The sequence below is a fragment of the Amblyomma americanum genome, chromosome 10 (assembly GCF_052857255.1).
Source record: "Amblyomma americanum isolate KBUSLIRL-KWMA chromosome 10, ASM5285725v1, whole genome shotgun sequence".
Lineage (NCBI taxonomy): Eukaryota > Metazoa > Arthropoda > Arachnida > Ixodida > Ixodidae > Amblyomma > Amblyomma americanum.
Window position 1 is genome coordinate 7,427,944 of NC_135506.1, and position 20,465 is coordinate 7,448,408.

The 20,465-nt window shown below is 46.7% G+C and overlaps 2 protein-coding genes and 4 non-coding genes across 8 annotated transcripts; 1 reads left to right on the forward strand and 5 right to left on the reverse strand.

The window, feature by feature from the left end:
- Nucleotides 1-1,041: 1,041 nt before the first annotated feature.
- Nucleotides 1,042-16,291, forward strand: LOC144107849 (chitin deacetylase 7-like). Of its 3 annotated transcripts, none has more exons than XM_077641065.1 (5): nt 1,042-1,163; nt 11,003-11,373; nt 12,154-12,366; nt 13,204-13,428; nt 14,575-16,291. In XM_077641065.1, exons 1-5 carry the CDS (start codon nt 1,125-1,127, stop codon nt 15,089-15,091), a joined length of 1,365 nt encoding a protein of 454 aa, XP_077497191.1. In that variant the 5' UTR covers nt 1,042-1,124; the 3' UTR covers nt 15,092-16,291. The 3 variants fall into 3 exon arrangements, with proteins under 3 accessions (XP_077497191.1, XP_077497192.1, XP_077497190.1); XM_077641064.1 differs by lacking the exon at nt 1,042-1,163 and adding an exon at nt 3,486-3,622; XM_077641066.1 differs by lacking the exons at nt 1,042-1,163; nt 13,204-13,428 and adding an exon at nt 3,482-3,622.
- LOC144107202 (uncharacterized) lies at nt 9,384-10,346 on the reverse strand. The gene has a single exon (XM_077640209.1). The coding sequence runs from the start codon at nt 10,344-10,346 to the stop codon at nt 9,384-9,386; it is 963 nt and encodes a 320-aa protein (XP_077496335.1).
- A 149-nt stretch (nt 16,292-16,440) lies between the features above and the next one.
- TRNAA-AGC (transfer RNA alanine (anticodon AGC)) lies at nt 16,441-16,513 on the reverse strand. The gene has a single exon. It is a non-coding gene; the product is annotated as a tRNA-Ala (tRNA).
- Nucleotides 16,514-17,510: 997 nt separating this feature from the next.
- TRNAA-AGC (transfer RNA alanine (anticodon AGC)) lies at nt 17,511-17,583 on the reverse strand. The gene has a single exon. It is a non-coding gene; the product is annotated as a tRNA-Ala (tRNA).
- A 973-nt stretch (nt 17,584-18,556) lies between these two features.
- TRNAA-AGC (transfer RNA alanine (anticodon AGC)) lies at nt 18,557-18,629 on the reverse strand. Its single transcript has one exon. It is a non-coding gene; the product is annotated as a tRNA-Ala (tRNA).
- Nucleotides 18,630-20,392: 1,763 nt separating this feature from the next.
- On the reverse strand, nt 20,393-20,465 carry TRNAA-AGC (transfer RNA alanine (anticodon AGC)). Its single transcript has one exon. It is a non-coding gene; the product is annotated as a tRNA-Ala (tRNA).

Genomic DNA, 20,465 nt, shown 5'->3' on the forward strand with positions numbered 1-20,465 from the left:
GCGCACCGACATGCGCCCTTTTAAATGTTTTTGAGTTCGCCAACTACTTAATACGAATACAATGCTTTAACATTTAATAACATGTTCTTTTTAAATGGAGGAGGATTCATCATTATCAAGCATACTATACGTCCACAGCAGGAAAAAAGGCTTCGTCGATATACTCCTGGGAATAACAGCGCTCAGACGAGGGACAAAGAAAGAAGGCAGCAGTACCGGCGCTGACTATCAACTGAAATTTTATTAGAAAAAAACACGCAAAATATACTCCTTTGACAACTAAAGGAGCGCGTGCGCAACACCAAAAGTTATAGTGATACATCAATCACTTGAATAAAGATACATTAGTTCACAGTCATGAACTGTTACAAAGGGGGTGCTCACGCACGAGTCAATGGTTTTGTTCCCAGCAGTATTTACCAACTAGCTCAACTCTCCGCTGTTTTATTGAAGTCGATATACTCCCACTAAGCGCTGTTCCAGGCGCGATCACCTGATCCTTACAAAATTCCTAATCTTGTCCTCCCACCTGGTCCTCTGCCGCCCATTCTGCCTTGGCGTTTGCCTTCTCTTGGAATTCATTCAGTTACAATAAGCTACCATCGCTTATCTTGCCGTCGCATTATATGACCTACTGCCATTGAAAATCTATTTCGCTTGCCTATAGGGTATCGTAAGGATATCAGATACGATTTCAAACGCATACTGCCCCCTTTTTTTTTTGTCTGTGCACGTGTATATGATCCATGGGGCGTTAAATACCCCACTTTCCCCGGCCATTTGTGTAAGCGTGCACTACAGATTATTGGTGTACTACTATGCAAAACTTATAATCGTCATCTGCATGTAATCCCTCCTCTTACGTAATACCTCGAAATGAATCTTTAATGTAATAAAATTGAACAAAACCATATTGAAGTCCTGATCACGATCGGAGCGTTGCACCGCTTTCGAATAACGACAGTAAATGTAGCTCATGGAATGTGGACCACCTGCGGGGCTCAGTCGTCTGCGCCGTTTCAGCAGAGTGCGGAGCAGCTGTTGTACGATTCCTGCGCACGCGTGCTAACCTCTCTAAACTCTTTTTCCGGCGCTGTTTCGCCGAGCAGAACACGGGCTTCGCAATGGCAGTAAACAGCGTCTGGCCACCCTTGCGAAAGCAGGTGAGTAGAAAGGTCACGCATTTTTAAAGTGCACAGCCTGGTCCAGCTTATGAAAGGTTTATGGTTTATGGGGGTTTAACGCCCCAAAGCGACTCAGGCTATGTGAGACGCCGTAGTGAAGGGCTCCGGAAATTTCGACCACCTGGGGTTCTTTAACGTGCACTGACATCGCACAGTACACGGGCCTCTAGAATTTAGCCTCCATCGAAATTCGACCGCCGCGGCCAGGATCGAACCCGCGTCTTTCGGGCTAGCAGCCGAGCGTCATAACCACTCAGCCACCGCGGCGGCTTCGCTTATGAAAAGGGGCACATTGCCTGAATTCAAAACCCAGCGCTCCCGTTAGTTTTTGAATTCCAGATGGGAACACGGCGCTTAAAAGGAACGAGAGAAGACACGTGAAGGACAAGCGCTACGCGAAACGCTGTCCTTCGTGACTCGAAGTGCTTATAGCATTTGTGCTTCACGCCGCCGCGGTGGCTCAGTGTAACGTTAAGGCACTCGGCTGCTGACCCGAAAGACGCGGTTTCGATCTGGGCCGCGGCGGTCGAATTTCGATGGAGACGAAATTCTAGAGGCCCGTGTAATGTGCGATACCAGTGCACGTTAAAGAACCCCAGGTTGTCGAAATTTCCGGAGCCCTTCACTAAGGCCGTCCCTAATAGCCTGAGTTGCTTTGGGAGGTTAAACCCCCATAAACCAAACCAAACCAAACTTGCCCTTCACGTCTTCTGTCCCGAACCGTCTTCGAGGTGGCGTAGTGTGCCTCGGTGCAGCGTCGCCGTTCAGGGTGGTGCCAACCTTTGACCGCATCCTCGCCGGTTGTTTCTCGCTGCGACGCCATTTTTAATCACGGCGGGCGGGCGCAGTCGCTCGGTGCAAGCAGCTGTGCTTGTGTTGTTCGAGGCACAGTGGCTGCGGATGACTCGCTGGTGGTTCTACGTGTTTCAGAGTGTTCGACCGCATGACTGACGAACTTGTCAAGTCCACCGGGCCATCATGACGGGCTGTTGTGTGCCGTTGTAGAGTCATGAGTTGTTTTCGCTTGCCCCTGGACTCGGAGCAGTAATGAAGCTCAATGTTTAGGTAGCAGTTATTTTTACAAAAGCCTAGCCCATCACCACCTAATTTGGCAGGCAAAATAGGAATTGCACGCATAGGCATCGTTAAAAATTGTTGTTCTTTTAAACTGAACTGTTTCTGGTCGATTCCTTTTCACAAAGCATGACTTTTCAAACTCGATTATTTTTATTTCAGATTTAAAATTTCAAGGAAATAATTACTGTAGTTATTTAATGACCTCAAATTCTCGCTTTGTGTAGGTTTATAAGGATGGTTTATTAATGAGTGCATATCGGCTTGAATAAAATAAATACAATGAAAAAAATATATGTAGAACTGGGCGTCAGAAACTGAGGAATCGCAGTCGAGCAACCGGTGCGCATGCTCATGGCGCAAGCAAAGTCTGCATATGAGCGCACGCAAGACCACTAGCTCGGTGATTGTGCGCCTGTCAGAAAAATGAAACAACTGAAAAACTTGCAGTAATCCTTTACCCTATCGCAAACGAGGGGCAATCAGATTTCGTGGGCCTCGAGAAGGAAAACGCCGGTGGAGTGGCAACGTTGATATACGGTGGCGTCGTTTTTATATACCAGCGCCCGCCTGAAAACAGACATAATTGCATCCCTGCAAGCAATAAGCAGGCGAGCAACTCGCAGGTACACTTCGAAAGATTAAAAAGCAGACAGACATCAATCTTTGTGAGCACAGCAAACGGAAACAGTCCGCCCCACGAAAGCGAAACCAACCGCAGCGCGCGAGCGGCTGATGACCCGCGGCTGTTATCAAAGCGCAGGACTTGAAAAACCAAAAAAAGCATGTAGAAAGAGAAAGAAAATTTATTCCACTCGCACGGAGCGGAAGCAGCTGCTCGGCAACGGATATTTAAAATAACAGAGCGTTTTTCAAACCAACAGACGGCACACTAATTGTTCAGCCTGGACCACTCGGGGCCCTAAGTTAAGTCGTACAATTACGGTTCCAACCCACGTATGTTAAAATGGCTATTTTGAGTGAAAATATGCGCAGTGCAATACTGACGAAAAAGACTGTTCCAGTCGAAGCACTCTGAAGCGCGCCGACGGCATGAACGTAACGAACGCTAGTGCCGCTGATCCCGTGTGATTCAATATGGCGGCGCCGCTGAAGTTGTCTCCACCCTGAACGGCGGCGCTCGCATCGAGGCACCCTAGCGTAGGGAAGTCACTGGCTACGTGTCGTCGTGTCGTTTGAACACTCCCTTCATGCCTGTCGAAGAGGCAGTGGTCCTCTTCCTACCAGAAAGGGAACTGCAGCCAAGCCAAGCCCGAGTACTCCGCAAAAAGCAGGATGCGATGCACGCGGCACTCTCGAACAAGGAGTACGAAAGCATTAAATACTGCTGGGATCAGTACAAGGTGAGCCGCCGCGTTTATTCAGTGGATATGCTGCTCGATTGCTGACGCGAAAGTGCAGGTTCGGTCCCGGCTACGGCGGTGTCATTACGATGGAGGCGAAATGCTGGAGGCCCGTGTGGTGAGCTATGTTAGTGTGCATGTTAAATAATCCACTGATTGTCGTAATTATCTACAGCCCTCTATAGAGTGTCCTTTATAGCATGTGCCGCTTCTAGACGCTACACCTCATATACCTAACCTGTACAAGGTGATGGGCAAGGATGAGTATACCGCGAGCGGGTGCCACGTACGTTCCACGCTGATGATGCGACGGATCGTCAAGCACAAGTAGGTCGACTACATCAATCACTGTACAGCTCCGGTGCTTTCCAACATGGACAGGTATACTGAGCTCGACACGCAGGCTTGTGCCGCACTTTGTTACGTTGTGACGAAGGCAGTCCGGCAAGCACAGAGAAAGCGACAGGCTTCCAAACGAAAGTCTGTGGGCTGATTTGTGCCTGAAAAGAATCGAATAACTCGCTAGCGGCAGTTGCAACAGGTGTGCTCGGCGGTCGTCGATGAACAGAATCTCCGCCCCTACCGACCGTACTCAATTTAGACCTGACGAAGAAACTTCGAGCTAAAGCACAGAAACCACCTATGCTATACTGCCTCGAATAGCGTAAAAGTGTCTGCGCGCTGCTGCTATCATTCCACATAAATCCGACTTCATTCCGTCGGCAGACAGCATTTGTCTTGAATGCGACGCAGAGTGTGGGTAAACCCGAGGCGCTCGGCTGTCGGTACGTCGTGGGAAGCCTGCAGAATTGCTTCTCGGAGCCTCTTGGGAACGACGAGCAACTACAGTCTTTGCCAAAAGTAACCAGGCTGCGTGGTTTGCTTCTCATTCGTATATTGAAGCTATTATTCCAGCCCTCAAGCTCTAAACCTCTGTATGGTAAGGAGAACCCTTGTCCTCATCTTCCGAGAACTTTTTGATCTTTAGGGAAGCCGTGAGGGCTCCGCTATTCGAATGACAAGAAAACCACGCAGCCTGGATACTTTTGACAAAGGCTGTACATGGTCTTGTTAGGAGCTCAGTTCCTCACGACGATGCCACTTTGTAGACAGGAGGAGGACAACCCATGCTTGAATGTAGCCTTGCCTTCCAAGTACTAGACGAGGCGCTGCAGGTTGGGTTCCGAGCGTTGTTGTTGCGCGACAGGTGCTGCGGCTGACAGCTCCGAAGTAGGCGTTGTCATCGTACAGTCTTTCGGAGGTGCACCGACAGGCGCTCGTGACAGGCTGTCCGGCAAGCAGGAAGACAGCGACAGCCTTGCAAACGAAACTCTTCATTGGACTGACTTGAGCGTACAAAGAATAGAACAGCTCGGTGATGGCTATAGCAACACGCATGATCAGAGGTCGTCGAAGAACAAAATCATCGCCGCTCCCTGCAGCGCTCAATTTAAAACTGACAAAAAACTTTCGAGATAAGGCGCGGAATCACCTACCACTATCTCGAGTAGTGTAGAGGCAGAGCAGTTGCGTGCAGCTGCAAACATTCAGGATAAATCTGGTAGCGTCTCAAGTCACAGAGTGATGAAGGCGTGCGTCTGCGGTTTTTGAGCGTAAAAAAGTCATTACAATACTTAGCGCCAATATGCTTCGGGTACTTCAACAAGGTCAATCGAGGCATTTCCAAATCTGCATCGCGTCTCTCCCACTTCAGCCTCATGCAAATGGTGGTGGTAGCCATTTCCATCATTCTGGCCAAGGTCGGAGATGGGGCTCTGCTGGCACCCGAATAAGTATGCCTCATAAAAAGTCCACTTGGTCACAGTACTCATTGGCATCCACCCATGTGCAGCTATAAGACTACAAAGGAAAGCTATACAGCTTTGTCAGAAACTTCGCAGTTAGAGAAAAATTCGTCCTGGTCCGGAATTCGAACCCGGGACATCCGCTTCACCGGAGCCGTCGCTCTACCAACAACTGAACTAACCGGGGCGGCAAGCTTATGGTAGGGCGAGAGCGAATTCATCAATAACTCGAAGTTGGAACCCGGGAATTACTCCCTTATTAAAAAGTGCACTTGAGACGAACGAACATGCCGTGAAACACCACCCTCATGTCATCGTCTCTTCGCACCTCTAAAGACGCCCAGGAATAAAACGTTAGCATGGGGCAGACTAGCGGCAGCTGTTTCTTCAAATGTACGGACATGGGCGTCATCGTCGACCACCGAAATTCCCGAGAAAAATGACACGCGATGACAAAAGTTCGGAAGGTGCTTAAGGCGGAGCTATGAAACTTTCCTCGCTAGATCATGCTAGGCATCGGAAAGTCATGCCAGAACACGCTCAACGTCGACTTCGCTGACGGATTGGTTGATCGCGAGAGATTGGTCACCGCCCAATGAACGCGGCGGCCTATTGCTGCAGTGCCGCGAGTCTACCACAACGTTGTCAGCGCTAATGCATGCAGCCCACATCGCTCTCTCTCTCTCTCACCACCACCACGTACCTCAAAGCGCGATTGAGGCGTCCACTGACGCACGGAGCCAGTTATGTGCCCTTCCTTTCCTCAAAATCGTCGGAGTCTAGATCGTTCACTCAGAGGATCAGAGCACGAGGCCAGGGGAAAGCTTGTACCCGATGAAAACTGGTGGGTGTATGGAGGCACTGGGGGTAGAACCCCGCGCCTCCTGCACACGAGGCGGGTGCTGACTAGGCCAGCGCTGCGGTGTGGGCAGGAAATTTTTTTATTATTTATTTACAAATACTGCAGGCCCTATTCGGGCCCAAGCAGGAGTGGGTACATACAACAACGTAAATTACCATTGCCAATTAGCAATTAAGAACACAATAAACATGTACATACATCATTGTAACACTATACGTAACAGAAATAAACATGAACGTACAACAGTGCAATACGTAAACAAAATAACAATGAAAAAGCGTAACGGAAAAGAAACTGCTCTCATTGCGGCAATTTTAGAGGTCAAAGAAAAGGTTATTTGAAAGCTGAACGAACGATTCTATTGTATTAGCGTTAACTACTTCTTCGGGTAATTTATTCCATAGTGAAATTGCATGGGGAAAAAGAGAATATTGATGGATGTTAAGGTTACTTAATGGTTGCTTAATTGTTTTGTTGTGGTTTGTACGAGCAGAGCGCATGGGGGGCTCGGGTAAATAACATTCACGCGCTATTTTGTAGTGACCATGGTACAGCTGATATAAAAATTTGATGCGAGATACAATTCTGCGATGAACTAGTTTTTTCAATTTCGCCCTGTCGCGAAGAACGGACACGCTTGAAAAACGCGAGTATGTGTAGTAAATAAACCGCAAAGCTAAATTTTGCACTCTTTCTATTTTCTTGATTAAATATTTTTGATGAGGGCTCCAGATTAAATCCGCATATTCTAATTTTGGTCTGACAAGAGCTTTGTATGCTGTTAACTTAACGGTCGATGAAGTACGGCGCAATTTCCGTTTCAAAAATGCCAGCTTTTTTAGCGCGTTGCTGCAAACGTTTTCTATATGGGGTTCCCAACTTAAATTGCTTGTGAGTGTAACACCTAAATACTTCACTCGCTGGGTTTTATGAATATAAGAATTATTAATAATATAAGCAAAATCTAAGGGTTTTTTCTTGTTGGTAAATGTAATAGCTGCCGTCTTCAAAGTGTTTAGCTTCAGTCCCCATGTTTCACACCATACGCTAATTGAGTGCAACGCGTCATTAAGTCTTACTTGGTCGGAGTGATGATTTACATTAGTATAAATAACACAATCGTCCGCAAACAACCGGATCTTCACAGGCGATTGAACAGATAAATAGATGTCATTGATATAAACTAAGAACAACAAGGGACCGAGGACTGACCCCTGTGGCACCCCTGAGTGCACTTCCAGTGTACCAGAAACGCAGTCTTTAACAGCAACGTATTGTTTTCTTGAGGACAAATAAGATTCTATCCAACGGATGATATTGCGTTCAATGTCCATTGAGAGCAGTTTAGTTACTAAATCGGCATGCGGAACTACATCGAACGCTTTGGAAAAGTCCAAAAACACTGCATCGATTAGACCCCTCATATTCAGCTCATTCATAAAATCATCCGTTATCTCAGCTAACTGTGTTATTGTGGATAAACCAGCCCTAAATCCATGTTGATTTGCATGAAGTAAATGGTTATTCTCTAAATGTGTTATAATCGCTTTAAATAAAATATGTTCTAGCAGTTTACAAGTTGTGGATGTTAAGGAAACTGGTCTGTAATTATTTAGTTCTAGAGGGGATCCAGATTTGTGAATCGGAACTATCCTTGCAAGGCGCCAGTCATCTGGTATCACACAGGATTCTAACGATGTTTTATATATTACATATAAGTACTCTGCTACCCAGATTGCGTATCTGTTAAGGAAAACATTAGATATTTTGTCCGGACCTGATGACTTTTTTATGTCTAGATTACGTAAAAGACTAAGGATGCCGTTTTTGCTTAAATCTACTTCGGGCATCGGATTACGAAGCGTGTAAGGCTGCAAGTGCGCGTGCGATGCGTTTATGGTAAACACCGATTGAAAAAAGGCGTTAAATTCATTAGCAATGGTCAAAGGATCGTCAATGCCTGTGCCAGATGTTCTGATCTCTGTGATGCCGCTTTTATCTTTAGATAAATATTGCCAGAATTTCCTTGGTTGCTCTGACATGAAAGAAGTCAATGTGGAAGAAAAGAACTGATCTCTTGCAGCGCGCACTTTATCTTTGAAAGTGCGTACTAGACTTGCAAGTTGTTTCCTGTCACCCCGTTTTCGAGAGCGTTTTATTTTGCGTTTCTGATGTATCAGGTTACGATCCATCCACGGGTACTCCCTGTTGATGCGCTTTTTCTTCAAAGGCACGTAGGTGCTTTCACAGTGCATGACTATGTCTTTAAACTTTGTCCACAGCACATTAACGTCATTTGTCTCATTAAAGGAAGGGAATAAAGATTCCATACAACTAATAATTCCGTCATCATCAGCATGCGTATAGTCTCTTACAAATGTGTCAGAAGGTTTAACATACGATCGCAAGCCCGAAATAGGACACTCAAGAACAAGTAACTGATGATCAGATATACCGTCCTTGACACTGACTGAGCAGTCTGGAAGCGAGCTACTTGCAAACGCGAGGTCAAGTACAGCAGAGCTGGAAATTCTTGTAGCATCCAAAACCAACTGGGTTAACGAAAACGTAAATGCAGTTAGTAGTAATGACTCAGCATTTTTGGAATCTTTGCCGTCATGTGAAAGGCTGCACCAGTTAATTCCTGGAAGGTTAAAATCTCCTGTTATAAGGATGTTGGAACGCGAATTTGTATTTTGCAGCAAATAATCATATAAGGAATCTAAGTATTCCTGAGGAGCATTCGGAGGCCGATAGACCCCTCCTAGTAATATAGTTTTTCCAAAAAACTTTATTTTGCACCATATGCTTTCATGATCACTGATGCCGTTTAAGCGTGTGAATTTAATGTTATTCTTTATTGCAATTGCAACTCCGCCACCCCTTGATCCTCTGTCCTTACGGATAAGCGTGTACGAAGGAGGCATTATTTCTGAATTTTGCACATCGGAATGCAGCCAGGTTTCAGTTACCACTAGGACGTGTGGTTGATAGGTCAGAATTATATCTTCAAGGCTCTGGATCTTATTCAGTACACTGCGTGCGTTCAACGAAACAAGCCGTAGCGTCTTGACGGATTCCCGTCATTTGTTATCTAGCTTACGCGTGTTCGCACGTGTGGGTCGATGAGAGGAAGTTTCGGGTTGGGCTGGCGCGAAGATTTGGACAACTCTTTTCTGCGATTGCGCGTTGCGTCCCATACGTACAGCCTGTCATCAACTTTGAGCTTATCGAAACGAAGGGAAACCTTAGAACCATTGTTCTTTTCTTCAGCCGCTGAACGCCATAATTTTGCACGAATATCCCGAATGTTTTTTGAAAAATCTTCCGATATAGCTACTTTTGTGTCCTTTAATTTGAAGCAGGATGACATAACCTTTGTTTTGTCTACGTAGTTAAAAAACCTCAAAATGATCGGACGATGTCGCTGTGCATGTTTTAGGCCAATTCGGTGAATACGCTCTATTGAGTTTACTTCAACACCTAGAATCTTTTTAAAAATTTCTTCGTTAACTTTCCGCCCCAGTTCTACTGAGTCCTCCTCTGGATCTTCCTTTACTCCATATATTACGATATTGTTGCGACGACTTCTGTTTTCGAGATCATCTACCTTTTTGGTTAACTCAAGAACTAGTTTGTTCGTGTTATTGCAAGCTTCGTCCACTTTCTGCAACCTTTGCTCACAATTCTCAATTCGGCACAGTTCTTTCTCAATTTTGGTAATCCTGGTTTGAATATTCTCGACTGTCGATTCTACCTGTTTCAGATTACTAGTCAGCGAAGCCAGAGTCTTATTAGTCTTTGTTTGCTCTTTCAAAATTTTCTTAAGTAATTGGTTGTTTAACTGTGTCTCAGACTCTGAATCAGAAGTAGGACCAGGATTTAGCTCTATGTCTCCGGATGTTAGTAGCAATAACCTGATCACATGTAAACAGTCACATAAGAGACCAAACAAACACTGTGGGCTTGGCAACACCGTCAATATGACTGTATCATCTCTAATAGAAGAAGTTAGATACTTGTCACCAACCTGGACAAAAAGAATCGGGATCAGCATCCTTCTGTAACCGGTGTCACCAAGCCCACTGAAGGAATCTTGCAAGAGCGTCCAGTATTTATGCCTGAAGTGGTCGCTATCCGATGATGTCACCGAGCTGATACGCTGACAGGCTTGATGCACGTAGGGCGTTGTTTCTTGGGTCAGCCGTGGCGATGGCATGATGACCAGGTCAGTCGGCGCATGCTCTTCAGGAGTCCTTTCGAACGGAGGGTCCGTTGATCCCACGGCGAAGTGCGCCCGGCAGGCGATCTGGGCAAAAAGAATCGGGATCAGCATCCTTCTGTAACCGGTGTCACCAAGCCCACTGATGTCGGTTCAAAGTTTTTTAACGCTATTTGGTCTGTACCGTCTCCCACAGTGGTATTATTTAGCTTGCAAAGCGTGTGGAGTTTCTTCTCATTTTCATTTTTACCTGCTTCAAGCCAGTGGCGTGATGTTCCTTTCAAGAAACAGTCGCCGCTGTGTGTTTCTTATACATATTCACCCACCGGGAATATACTTCGTTTTCGCGAATACTGCCAGCGAGGGCTATTTTTAAATAAGCTGTGAAAATTTTATTGCAAACCCTGTACAGCGTTCTTTGCAGCCGTTTGGCTACGTAGAGGTGGGTGTAAATTATAATTACTCGTAAACACCTTGTTTGGTTGATGCAGGCCATGGAAAGAGCGGCACGGAGCCTCCTCTTCGCGCTGACCGCACTCTGCGCCTCCGACGTGGTACGGTGTGCTGAGTGCGACCCCAGCAGGTGCCGCCTGGAAGACAACTGCCTCTGCGTGAGCACGAAGCCGCCGGGCAACCTGACTGTGGCAGAGACGCCGCAGTTCGTGATGATCACCTTCGACGACGCCGTCAACGACCAGAACATGGACTTCTACCGAGAGCTGCTGGCCCCCGGCAGGCGGCGCAACAGGGCCAACGGCTGCAACATGGCCGCCACCTTCTTCGTGTCGGCCGGATACACGGACTACTCGTTCGTGCACGAACTGCACAGCGCGGGCAGTGAGATAGCGCTGCACTCCATCACGTGAGTGAGGACCGTTGCTTCTCCTGTGGAGACAGGACGCATACATAGTTAATAGAGTTTAAGAATATAGCATGCACGCATACGCACGCTAAACGCAAGCATGCCGTGGCTGGACACCACGCAGTAAGTCCCATCAACAATGTTAGTTCAAAATACTCAAACGCAGACGCACCAAACTCATGCTGCAGTGGTGCGCTTTGTGTTTTACGAAGAGAACCATTTGGTCAACAAACCCGTACCTTTCCTTAGGCCTAGGAGCGGCGGAATCGTGAGTGAATGCTCTGCCTGCCAAAACAGGAAACATACGTTTAATGTACTAACCCCACAGTGAAAGCTGCGGGCCGCGCTTCAGTAACATCTTTTCTGTTGACATGATTCTAACCAGCAGGACCGCGATGGTCACTATTACCATAAACCTCAAACTTATCCCTAGCACTATACTGCAACGTTTTTAAGGTCAGGGCTCTTAGAAACTCAAAAACAAACAATCCACAGATTAAAACGTTTGTTCAAGCAGTAAGTTGCTGATTTTGTCTCCTTGCGAACATTATTGGAAATGACATGATGACGTCACCAATGATTAGCACAACCTTCTCTCCACTCTTTACCCTCTGTAGGCAAGAGTTCAATCATCAGGGCTAACTGTATATAGCGCAGAGAGTCCACAGAGAGTGCAAACTTATATCGCTTCCAGAAATGTTGGAATTTTGGAGCATCGCTAAGTTGAGAGTTGAGATGCGGCGGCCGCAGCGTTGCGTCTTTGCAACGTTCCTTCCATAGGCACCTCGACAACATGACCTACTGGCTCACGCTGGACTCCGACGGCTGGGAGACCGAGTTCGCGGGCGTACGCCACCTGATGAGAGACTACGCACTCATTCCCGAGCGGGACATGGTGGGTGCTAGGGCGCCATTCCTCCGGATCGGGCCTGGAGACGCCTACGCCATGATGCGGAAGCAGGGATTCCTCTACGACTCTTCGGTGTTCGTGAGGTATGTATGTGCGCACAGGTCAAAACATCAGCTGCCGGAGATGAAGCGGCCCACTGTAAGATAAGTTCATACAAGTGCTAGCAGTAACGACAAAGCAGCCCCGAGATTCCAAAAGGCCCTAATGCTGCATGCGTGGCTGATGGAGTAGTTCTGCATTTCGGTCATGATTTACTGCAAGCGGCTGCATAACTGCGCGAAGTTTTAGCGTCCTTAGACATTGACCAAAAATCAAAGTTAGCTGAATATATTTTTTCTTTAAGAATGCTTCCTAATGAATCTCGCAGTTCTTTTTTTTTCATTTCTACAATGAAGGATTCATTAGTGACAAAATCCTTAAAGTTCACAACTTTTGTGCCCAAAAATTCTGTACAAGCTCATTTTTCAGCGGGAAATTGTTTATAAACACAATTTTTTTTACACATCGTAAGTTTACACTATAACAATCCGTATATCCACAGTTGAACTTTCGGCATGGTTGTATTTTTTGCTCTTTACGCTTTTTCTATCGTCAAAAGTGTTTCCTATTGGTTTTCTATGCCTGCCTTTATTTCTCGAAGTGAGCAATGGACAAAATTTAAACGAAAGGTTTTGCGACGCATCGGAAGAATGGACCATGGCCTTCAATATTTCCATAATAATACGTTACAGTATTCTTATTTTTTAGTTGCTTCACAATTAAAAATGGCGTCCGTGAATCGTGGACTGGGCCCGATTTTTTCAAAGCCTGGAAATTACAGGGTTAAGCAGGACTGACAGTATAGTGTAATGGATTCAGTTCACCTAGACACTACAGCGCGAATGTGACGCGAAGGATTTTTTCTGGCCTCTTGATAACAGGCCCGACAAGCTACCGCAGTACCCGTACACCTTGGACTACGGCGTGCAGAACGCCTGCGGGAGAGATGCGTGTCCGAGCGGTGCCTACAACGGCCTGTGGCTGGTGCCCATGAACATGATTGTCAGGAAGGCGCCAGGTGAGGACGGGGCCGAGAACGTCTGCGCGATGCCCGACGAGTGTCTTCCAAAGCCGACAACGGCTCCTGACACGTTTGACTTCCTCAGGTACGACGCCAGAGTTGTGGTTCATCCCGGCGAAAACCTGTCGCGGTTCTTTTTACTCTTCAGCCAGGGTAACGAAAGAGCCTTTCTTAGGGTCATGTTTGACTAAAGTGAAATATGTTGCTTGAAAAGCGCGCCCTCTACTCCGCACATCCAATCTGCTCCTGGAACCTACCCCTTAATTTCCACGAGAACGCCACTTAGAGGTGTGGACCAGAGGCGGCGTTTTAAGGATACTAAAGGGGATTATTAAGTTCAGCTAAGTTGAGAGATTAGGGTCCCAATACCGCAAATATGCAGTACACAGAAGGCAGGGCGGATGGAATTTTCGTGAAAACACGAAATCAAGATTATGCCTAAAAGCGAAAGACCGTAGCTACACGCCACGACAATTCCTGTAAATGCACTCGACCACGATTGTCCTGTGCCTTTCACGTGCAACGTTATTTGGACGCTGGCGGGAAGTGTCATCGAAATCGCAAAGCAGAGTAGTGGCTGGTGTCGAGATATGAGAATGGTGAGAATCATTTGCTTGACATCCCGCTCAGTCAGCCCGAGTCAAGCCGCCTTGTGCACCAACTTTGAAGCGCAAGTCAAGAAATAAACTCGTGGACAACTTTGTCGCACTGCAGCCAAGGCTAGGCTGGAAAGAGGAGACAGGCCTCTTGCCACGTGTGATTGCTCCAAGTAATCAGCCCCCCCCCCCCCCTACACACACACATTTCGTGAATCTGATGTCGATTGAAGTGAAGCCGCCAGCCGAGCTCCAGAATCTCCACCCCCTTTTCAACCTATAGAAAATTGTCGCAACAGATGTCAGATTGTCCTGTAATTTTATATCCTTTTTCCCTGCAACCGAAAACCGAATGAGGTGCTCGGTCACCGACACAATGCCTTAACCGCCGTTTTCTCAGCAGTCGCCTAATCCTATAATTTCCATGGGTGGCTCACGGGATCGTTCATTTGATGAGGGCGACAAATCAGGTCAACTATTCTGAGTGTAGACCATGTTTTAGGACGACTGGGACAGCGTAACTGTTGTCTGAAAACGAAAAAAAAAATAACGCATTTCTGATGGCCAAGTCTTCACCCAGAGTACAAGCCGTTTTACTCACCTCATTTTTTTCCTTCTTATTTTTCTTCCCTCAGATCTAACTTCGAGCGCTTCTACCACACCAACCGGGCACCATTTCCGCTGTTCATCCACGAACACTGGCTGTGGGATCCGCAGCGCAAGCAGGGCTTCCTGTCTTTCGTCGACTGGCTGCTCGGCAAGGAGGACGTATTCCTGACCACCGTCCAAGAAGTGGTGCATTTCATGCGAGGTCCTCAACCACTGGGAAAATACTCGCAGAAAAAGTGCTCGAGAGTCACTCAGTTCCAGCCCTGTCCGGAAGTTCACACATGCATCTTTCCAGATTCGTTGATCGAAGAGACTAATTACCTCGTAGGCTGCAAACCCTGCCCCAAGAAATACCCGTGGATAGAGGACGTCGTGTTAGAAGCTGGAGAGCAGCGCGCTAAGCCTAATTCCGCGAAGGAATCTTCCAACGCAGTGTCTGTTGTGCTCGTCTGCTGTGCTCTGGCGATTTGTCTGTGCGTCGTGGTTGAGGTGTCAGTCCACTACTTTGGCGGCGGACGCCGTAAGAGGTTACACAAAGCGTAGTCCATTCTGGAACTTGTTTTCTAGCTAAATTATAAAACAGTCTTAAATATAACATGGAGATTAAAGTTCAAATTTCAGTTTGTGAAGTTCTAAAATATAACATGTAAAGAGCTAATGATAAATCAGTGTAAAGCGTAGAAAATAGTGCTGAATGGCTGTAAAAATAAAGTTTATAACTTTTTGAAGTTTCAAATGAGAATTTTGATGCCATCCTTTAAGAAACTCAAGAAATATGCTAACGATGATCTTCAAATTTTGAAGCCAGTGTACGAAACCTGTCTTGCTATCAAAACAAGGATGCGAAATCAGCTCGTTCGCAATGAGTGGCGAACTTCACAAATCTGCAACCGGATATGTTCGAAAAAAAAAGGCTCTATTACAGAAAGCGGAGACTTCGATTTGCTCGCTGTTAAAGGTCGCCGAAATCAAGCTAGCAATTAAGCACTGCTTAAAAGGTGGGAAATGACTACTACGCGTGAAGAAAAGAAAGACTCCTGAAGTATAAAATCATGGTTTCTAAAGCTTAACAATTTATTTTGCGCATGTGGTCATTCTATGTTGCGTTTGTTTGTTTTCTTAGTTATATACAATAGGGAGTTGTTGATGCATATCCCCAGTGTAACGAATCAACTCCCTGTAACTGTGTACTGTTTTCTGTTTTCTTTTTTCGTTGTGTATTTTGCTCAGACCGAATGCTCGTTGGCTTTTGCGCTTGGGTTCGATAACTATTCTTTGGTTAATCTGGCTACAAGAAGCATACGCAACGCTTCTGGATCAAAGAGTCGATAAATCAAATGGGATGGGTAGGTATGCAACATACCTAATCTTGGGTACAGTATTACGTTGATTTATGATTCAGACCAGTTAGCACCTCACATTGACCGGTTTCTGCATAAAATCGCTAATAACTGGATCCTCCCGATAGCTTCTGTATCTGTTTCGGCGATTAAATGTGCTCTTCTGCAATTTCACTGTCATGCAGTCCTGTTAAAATTTAGCACGTTGACCATATTTCTACTGTATATTTTTGTTATTGCATGGCAGTAATTTTTGAGTTCTATAATGGTAGAGTGTTCTATATATTGTAGAGAACTGTTCTCCGGGTACTTGTCGTCGCTGATTTCACCCCCCCCCCTTATTATGCAGTACCCTGGATACAGGGCTTTTAAGGGTGCTCTGAATAAAAGAAAATAAATGTGAGCTGCTCAGTATTGCATGTTATTTCTTTATTAAAAACAGCCTCTTGCTCAGGGTCCTTCTGTGAATTCGAAAACATTACATTTAGCCATTTTGATGCCTCCACAAAGAAGAAAAAGCTTTCATTGATGGAAGGATGGCAAAAAACTACGTGGAGGTGCTGGGTATCGATCCCAGTACCTCTCGCATGCTAAGCGAGCGCTCTACCATCTGAGCTACACCCCCGGACGAGGATCACCGCGGTGTATAAGGAAATTTAAAACAGTGAATGAGATCGAACGGGAGAGGGTGGCAGCAGGTCCTCTCTCCGTCGACACAGTTCCGGAAAACTTGGCAGCGCGCCGCCGTCAAGTCGACTGGTGCGACCTTGAGAGCAAGAAACTTATACGTAGCCCATTCTTATAAGCGCAGAGAGTAGTGGCCGGTTAATGAGAGGCATAGGTTGACCGAGGCTGACGTGACCTGCTTTGCTAATGATGCTTAACCCATGCAGTAATTAGACTTTCTTGCCACCGACAGCCATTGCAAGGCGGTTTAGACAGTGAGGCGTTCCACAGGCGTCCTGGCGGCAACAGCGACCTGCAGTTGAAGGGGCTTCTTCTATAGGCTGGTTGGCGCGTGTCCGGTTGAAACAGGGCGCACACCTAAGCTGTAGAACTGAAGCGCGCAACAGAAGGATGGTCCGTGACGTGACTATACCTGGCTGGAATTGTTACGCAGTCATATGTCAGCGGAACAGTCGGAAACACGACGCAGTATTGAGCATGTGTTACTGGCAAATGGTTTTTCTGGCAGGGGTTGTCTCTATCTGCCTAAAGTAGCTGTGTGAAGAAAAAGCACACGGCAGAAGTATGACACAGGGCTAACAGGGTTCAAGCTAACACCTATCGGCGTGAGGTTATCCTCTCCTGATCTTATCTGTCTCACTTGACTGAAAACAAACAAAAACCACAAGTGGGCAATAACGATCTCCTTCCTATCCCCAGAGCTGAACCAAAGCGTTAAAACATCAAAGTGGTCTCAATAATACTAGCTAGGAAGAATGCTTATCACTAAAGGGTGATTTCACCTGGCAGAATGGCAGTCACAGCGTCACCAACGGCTGCGATGAGAACTTGGAAATGTGAAGCTCCAGTTTGTTACCCTGTGACTTCTTACTCCATTGGTCTTTTACTTTTTCAACGAAAGAATGTCACAGTGAGAAAAAATAAAAGAATGTCATTGGAGGTGCTGGGTATCGATCCCAGTACCTCTCGCATGCTAAGCGAGCGCTCTACCATCTGAGCTACACCCCCGGACGGGGATCACTGCGGAGTCGAAGGAAATTTAAAGCGGAGAATGAGATCGACCGGGAGAGGGTGGCAGGAGGTCCTCTCTCCGTCGACACAGTTCCGGAAAACTTGGCAGCGCGCCGCCGTCAAGTCTGCAATCGCGACAATGAGGGACGACAATTGTATCAGTATACGGACAGAGAGCACTGGTCGGTTAATGAGAGGTAAAGGTTGATCATAGTTGACGTGATCTGCTTTGCTAATGATGCTTAACCCATGCAGTAATTAGACTTTCTTGCCACCGACAGCCATTGCAAGGCCGTTTAGACAGTGAGGTGTTCCACAGGCGTCCTGGCGGCAACAGCGGCCTGCAGTTGAAGGGGCTTCTTCTATAGGCTTGTTGGTGCTTGTCCGGTTGAAACAGGGCGCACACCGACGTGCGCAACAGAAGGATGGTCCGTAGCCTGACTCCACCTGGCTGGAAATGTTACGCAGCCATATGTCAGCGGAGCAGGCAGAAACACTACGCAGTATTGAACGTGTGTAACTGGCAAATGGTTTTCTGGCAGGGATTGTCTCTATCTGCCTAAAGTAGCTGTGTGAAGAAAAAGCACACGGCAGAAGTATGACACTGGGCTAACAGGGTTCCACCTAACACCTGCCGGCGTGAGGTTCTCCTCTCCTGATCTTATCTGTCTCACGTGACTGAAAACAAACAAAAACCAGAAGTGGGCAATAACAATCTCCTTCCTATCCCCAGAGCTCAACCAAAGCATTAAAACATCAAAGTGGTCTCAATAATACTAGCTAGGAAGAATGCTTATCACTAAAGGGTGATTTCACGTGGCAGAATGGCAGTCACAGCGGCACCAACGGCTGCGATGAGAACTTGGAAATGTGAAGCTCCAGTTTGTTACCCTGTGACTTCTTACTCCATTGGTCTTTTACTTTTCCAACGAAAGAATGTCACTGTGATAAAAAAATAAAAGAATGTCACTGGAGGTGCTGGGTATCGATCCCAGTACCTCTCGCATGCTAAGCGAGCGCTCTACCATCTGAGCTACACCCCCGGACGATGAGCACTGCGGAGTCGAAGGAAATTTAAAGCGGTGAATGAGATCGAACGGGAAAGGGAAACAACGCACTCACCCCTTCGGCACAATTCCGGAAAACTTGACTGCGAGCCGCCTGGCCTGGCCAGGCGGACCGCTGCTACTCGTAAGGGCGGCTGTTGTATGCGTTGCGATTATAGCATGCATGCGATGGACAGTGGTAGTTGAGTGACAGGAGCAAATAGAAGTTCACATGGCCTACACCAGAGTTCGTTTGAGTTGTCTGTTAGCCGAGAAGCACTACGGAACAGCGAGCGAAGTGTTTCAGGTGCGTCGAGGTTGCATCAATATACGCAAGTCGAGGATGCTGGTTAGCTCATGCCTGTACACTTCAGGAAATATCTCAATGCGATGAAGACGTCGCACATCACCCTGTGCGGCAGGTGTCGCCATATATTTTGCTGGTTATTGAGCAATCTGAACAAACTGCAGCAAGATGCGCCCGATTTAACTTGTAAACGACCAGTTCCCAAGCAGCACAGGTAATTTGCCCAACATTGGAACTGTATTGGCAAAGCTGGCCCTACAAAGGTCCAGGATGGGACCATCCTGTTGCAATATTGGGCCGATGACCTGTGCTGCTTGGGTTGTTATTTTGGCTGCGGTCCGTGTCGTTTAACACAGCCCTGGAAGACCTTGAGGAAACACGAGACATATATGTGGAAAATAGACTAACAGTCCTTTCTCTGTCGCGCTTTTGCATGTCTTATTGAGGTTTACATTGCTACAAACAGCTATAGCAGAGATGGTCGACTACAGAGAGCTCAACTCACAGCATTTATGCGCATGGCCGTAAGGACACAAACTGGTAAGGCTTTGGCAGAGCTGTTCTCTCCTCTTTGTCAGAGCAGTTACGATGGTGATATCTGAAATGCCAACAGGATATCGCACAGCATTTATGCGCATGGCCGTAAGGACACAAACTGGTAAGGCTTTGGCAGAGCTCTTCTCTCCTCTTTGGCAGAGCAGTTACGATGGTGATATCGGAAATGCCAACAGGATATCGTTGATTAATACTGGATATTTTTCTAGTAACGTGAAGCACTTTCTTGCGATACCCGCCGCATGCCTGAGTGACTATTGAGTTCGGTTGGCCAGTCCAAGGTCGTAAGGTCGAATCCCTGCCGTGGAGGCCGCATTTCGACGGAGGTTAAATCCGGAACCTTGAAATAGTCGACGTGAAGCCTGGAGCATTAGACTGCATCTACCACTACCTCTCTTAAAGGAGCATAAATACGAAATTATTGGCGCGTGCTTTCTTCTCTGCAACGATGCCTAAGACATTAGTATACACGGATCACTACGTGGTATTGCCTACGGCCACTAAACAATTTACAGTCGATTTTTTCTCTCTCACCTGTCTGTGTTTCAACAGCCGAGTGATGGCCTTGACGTCAAATGTGAATATACGTCATACGTCACGTGAGGCATGAAGAAAGCAAACAATAGCTGCTTCTTTTTTCTTTGCCATTCCGACTTTTGAGGCAGGACGGCGTGAGCGTTCCGGTCAATCAAAACGACGAAGCAGCGATTACATGAGAAGAAATTCAATTATATAGCAATTAGCGGTCGTATACGACTATCACGTGGTTATTGATGTATAGCAATGTTTTACGCATCACCAGCAAGAAAAAAAAAACATGCAACCGAAGTTTGGTGTCATACTCATTTACTAGCACCCCAGAGCAAAGCTTGACACGAGGCGAAAAACAAAAGTGAAATGGAGGTGCTGGGTATCGATCCCAGTACCTCTCGCATGCTAAGCGAGCGCTCTACCATCTGAGCTACACCCCC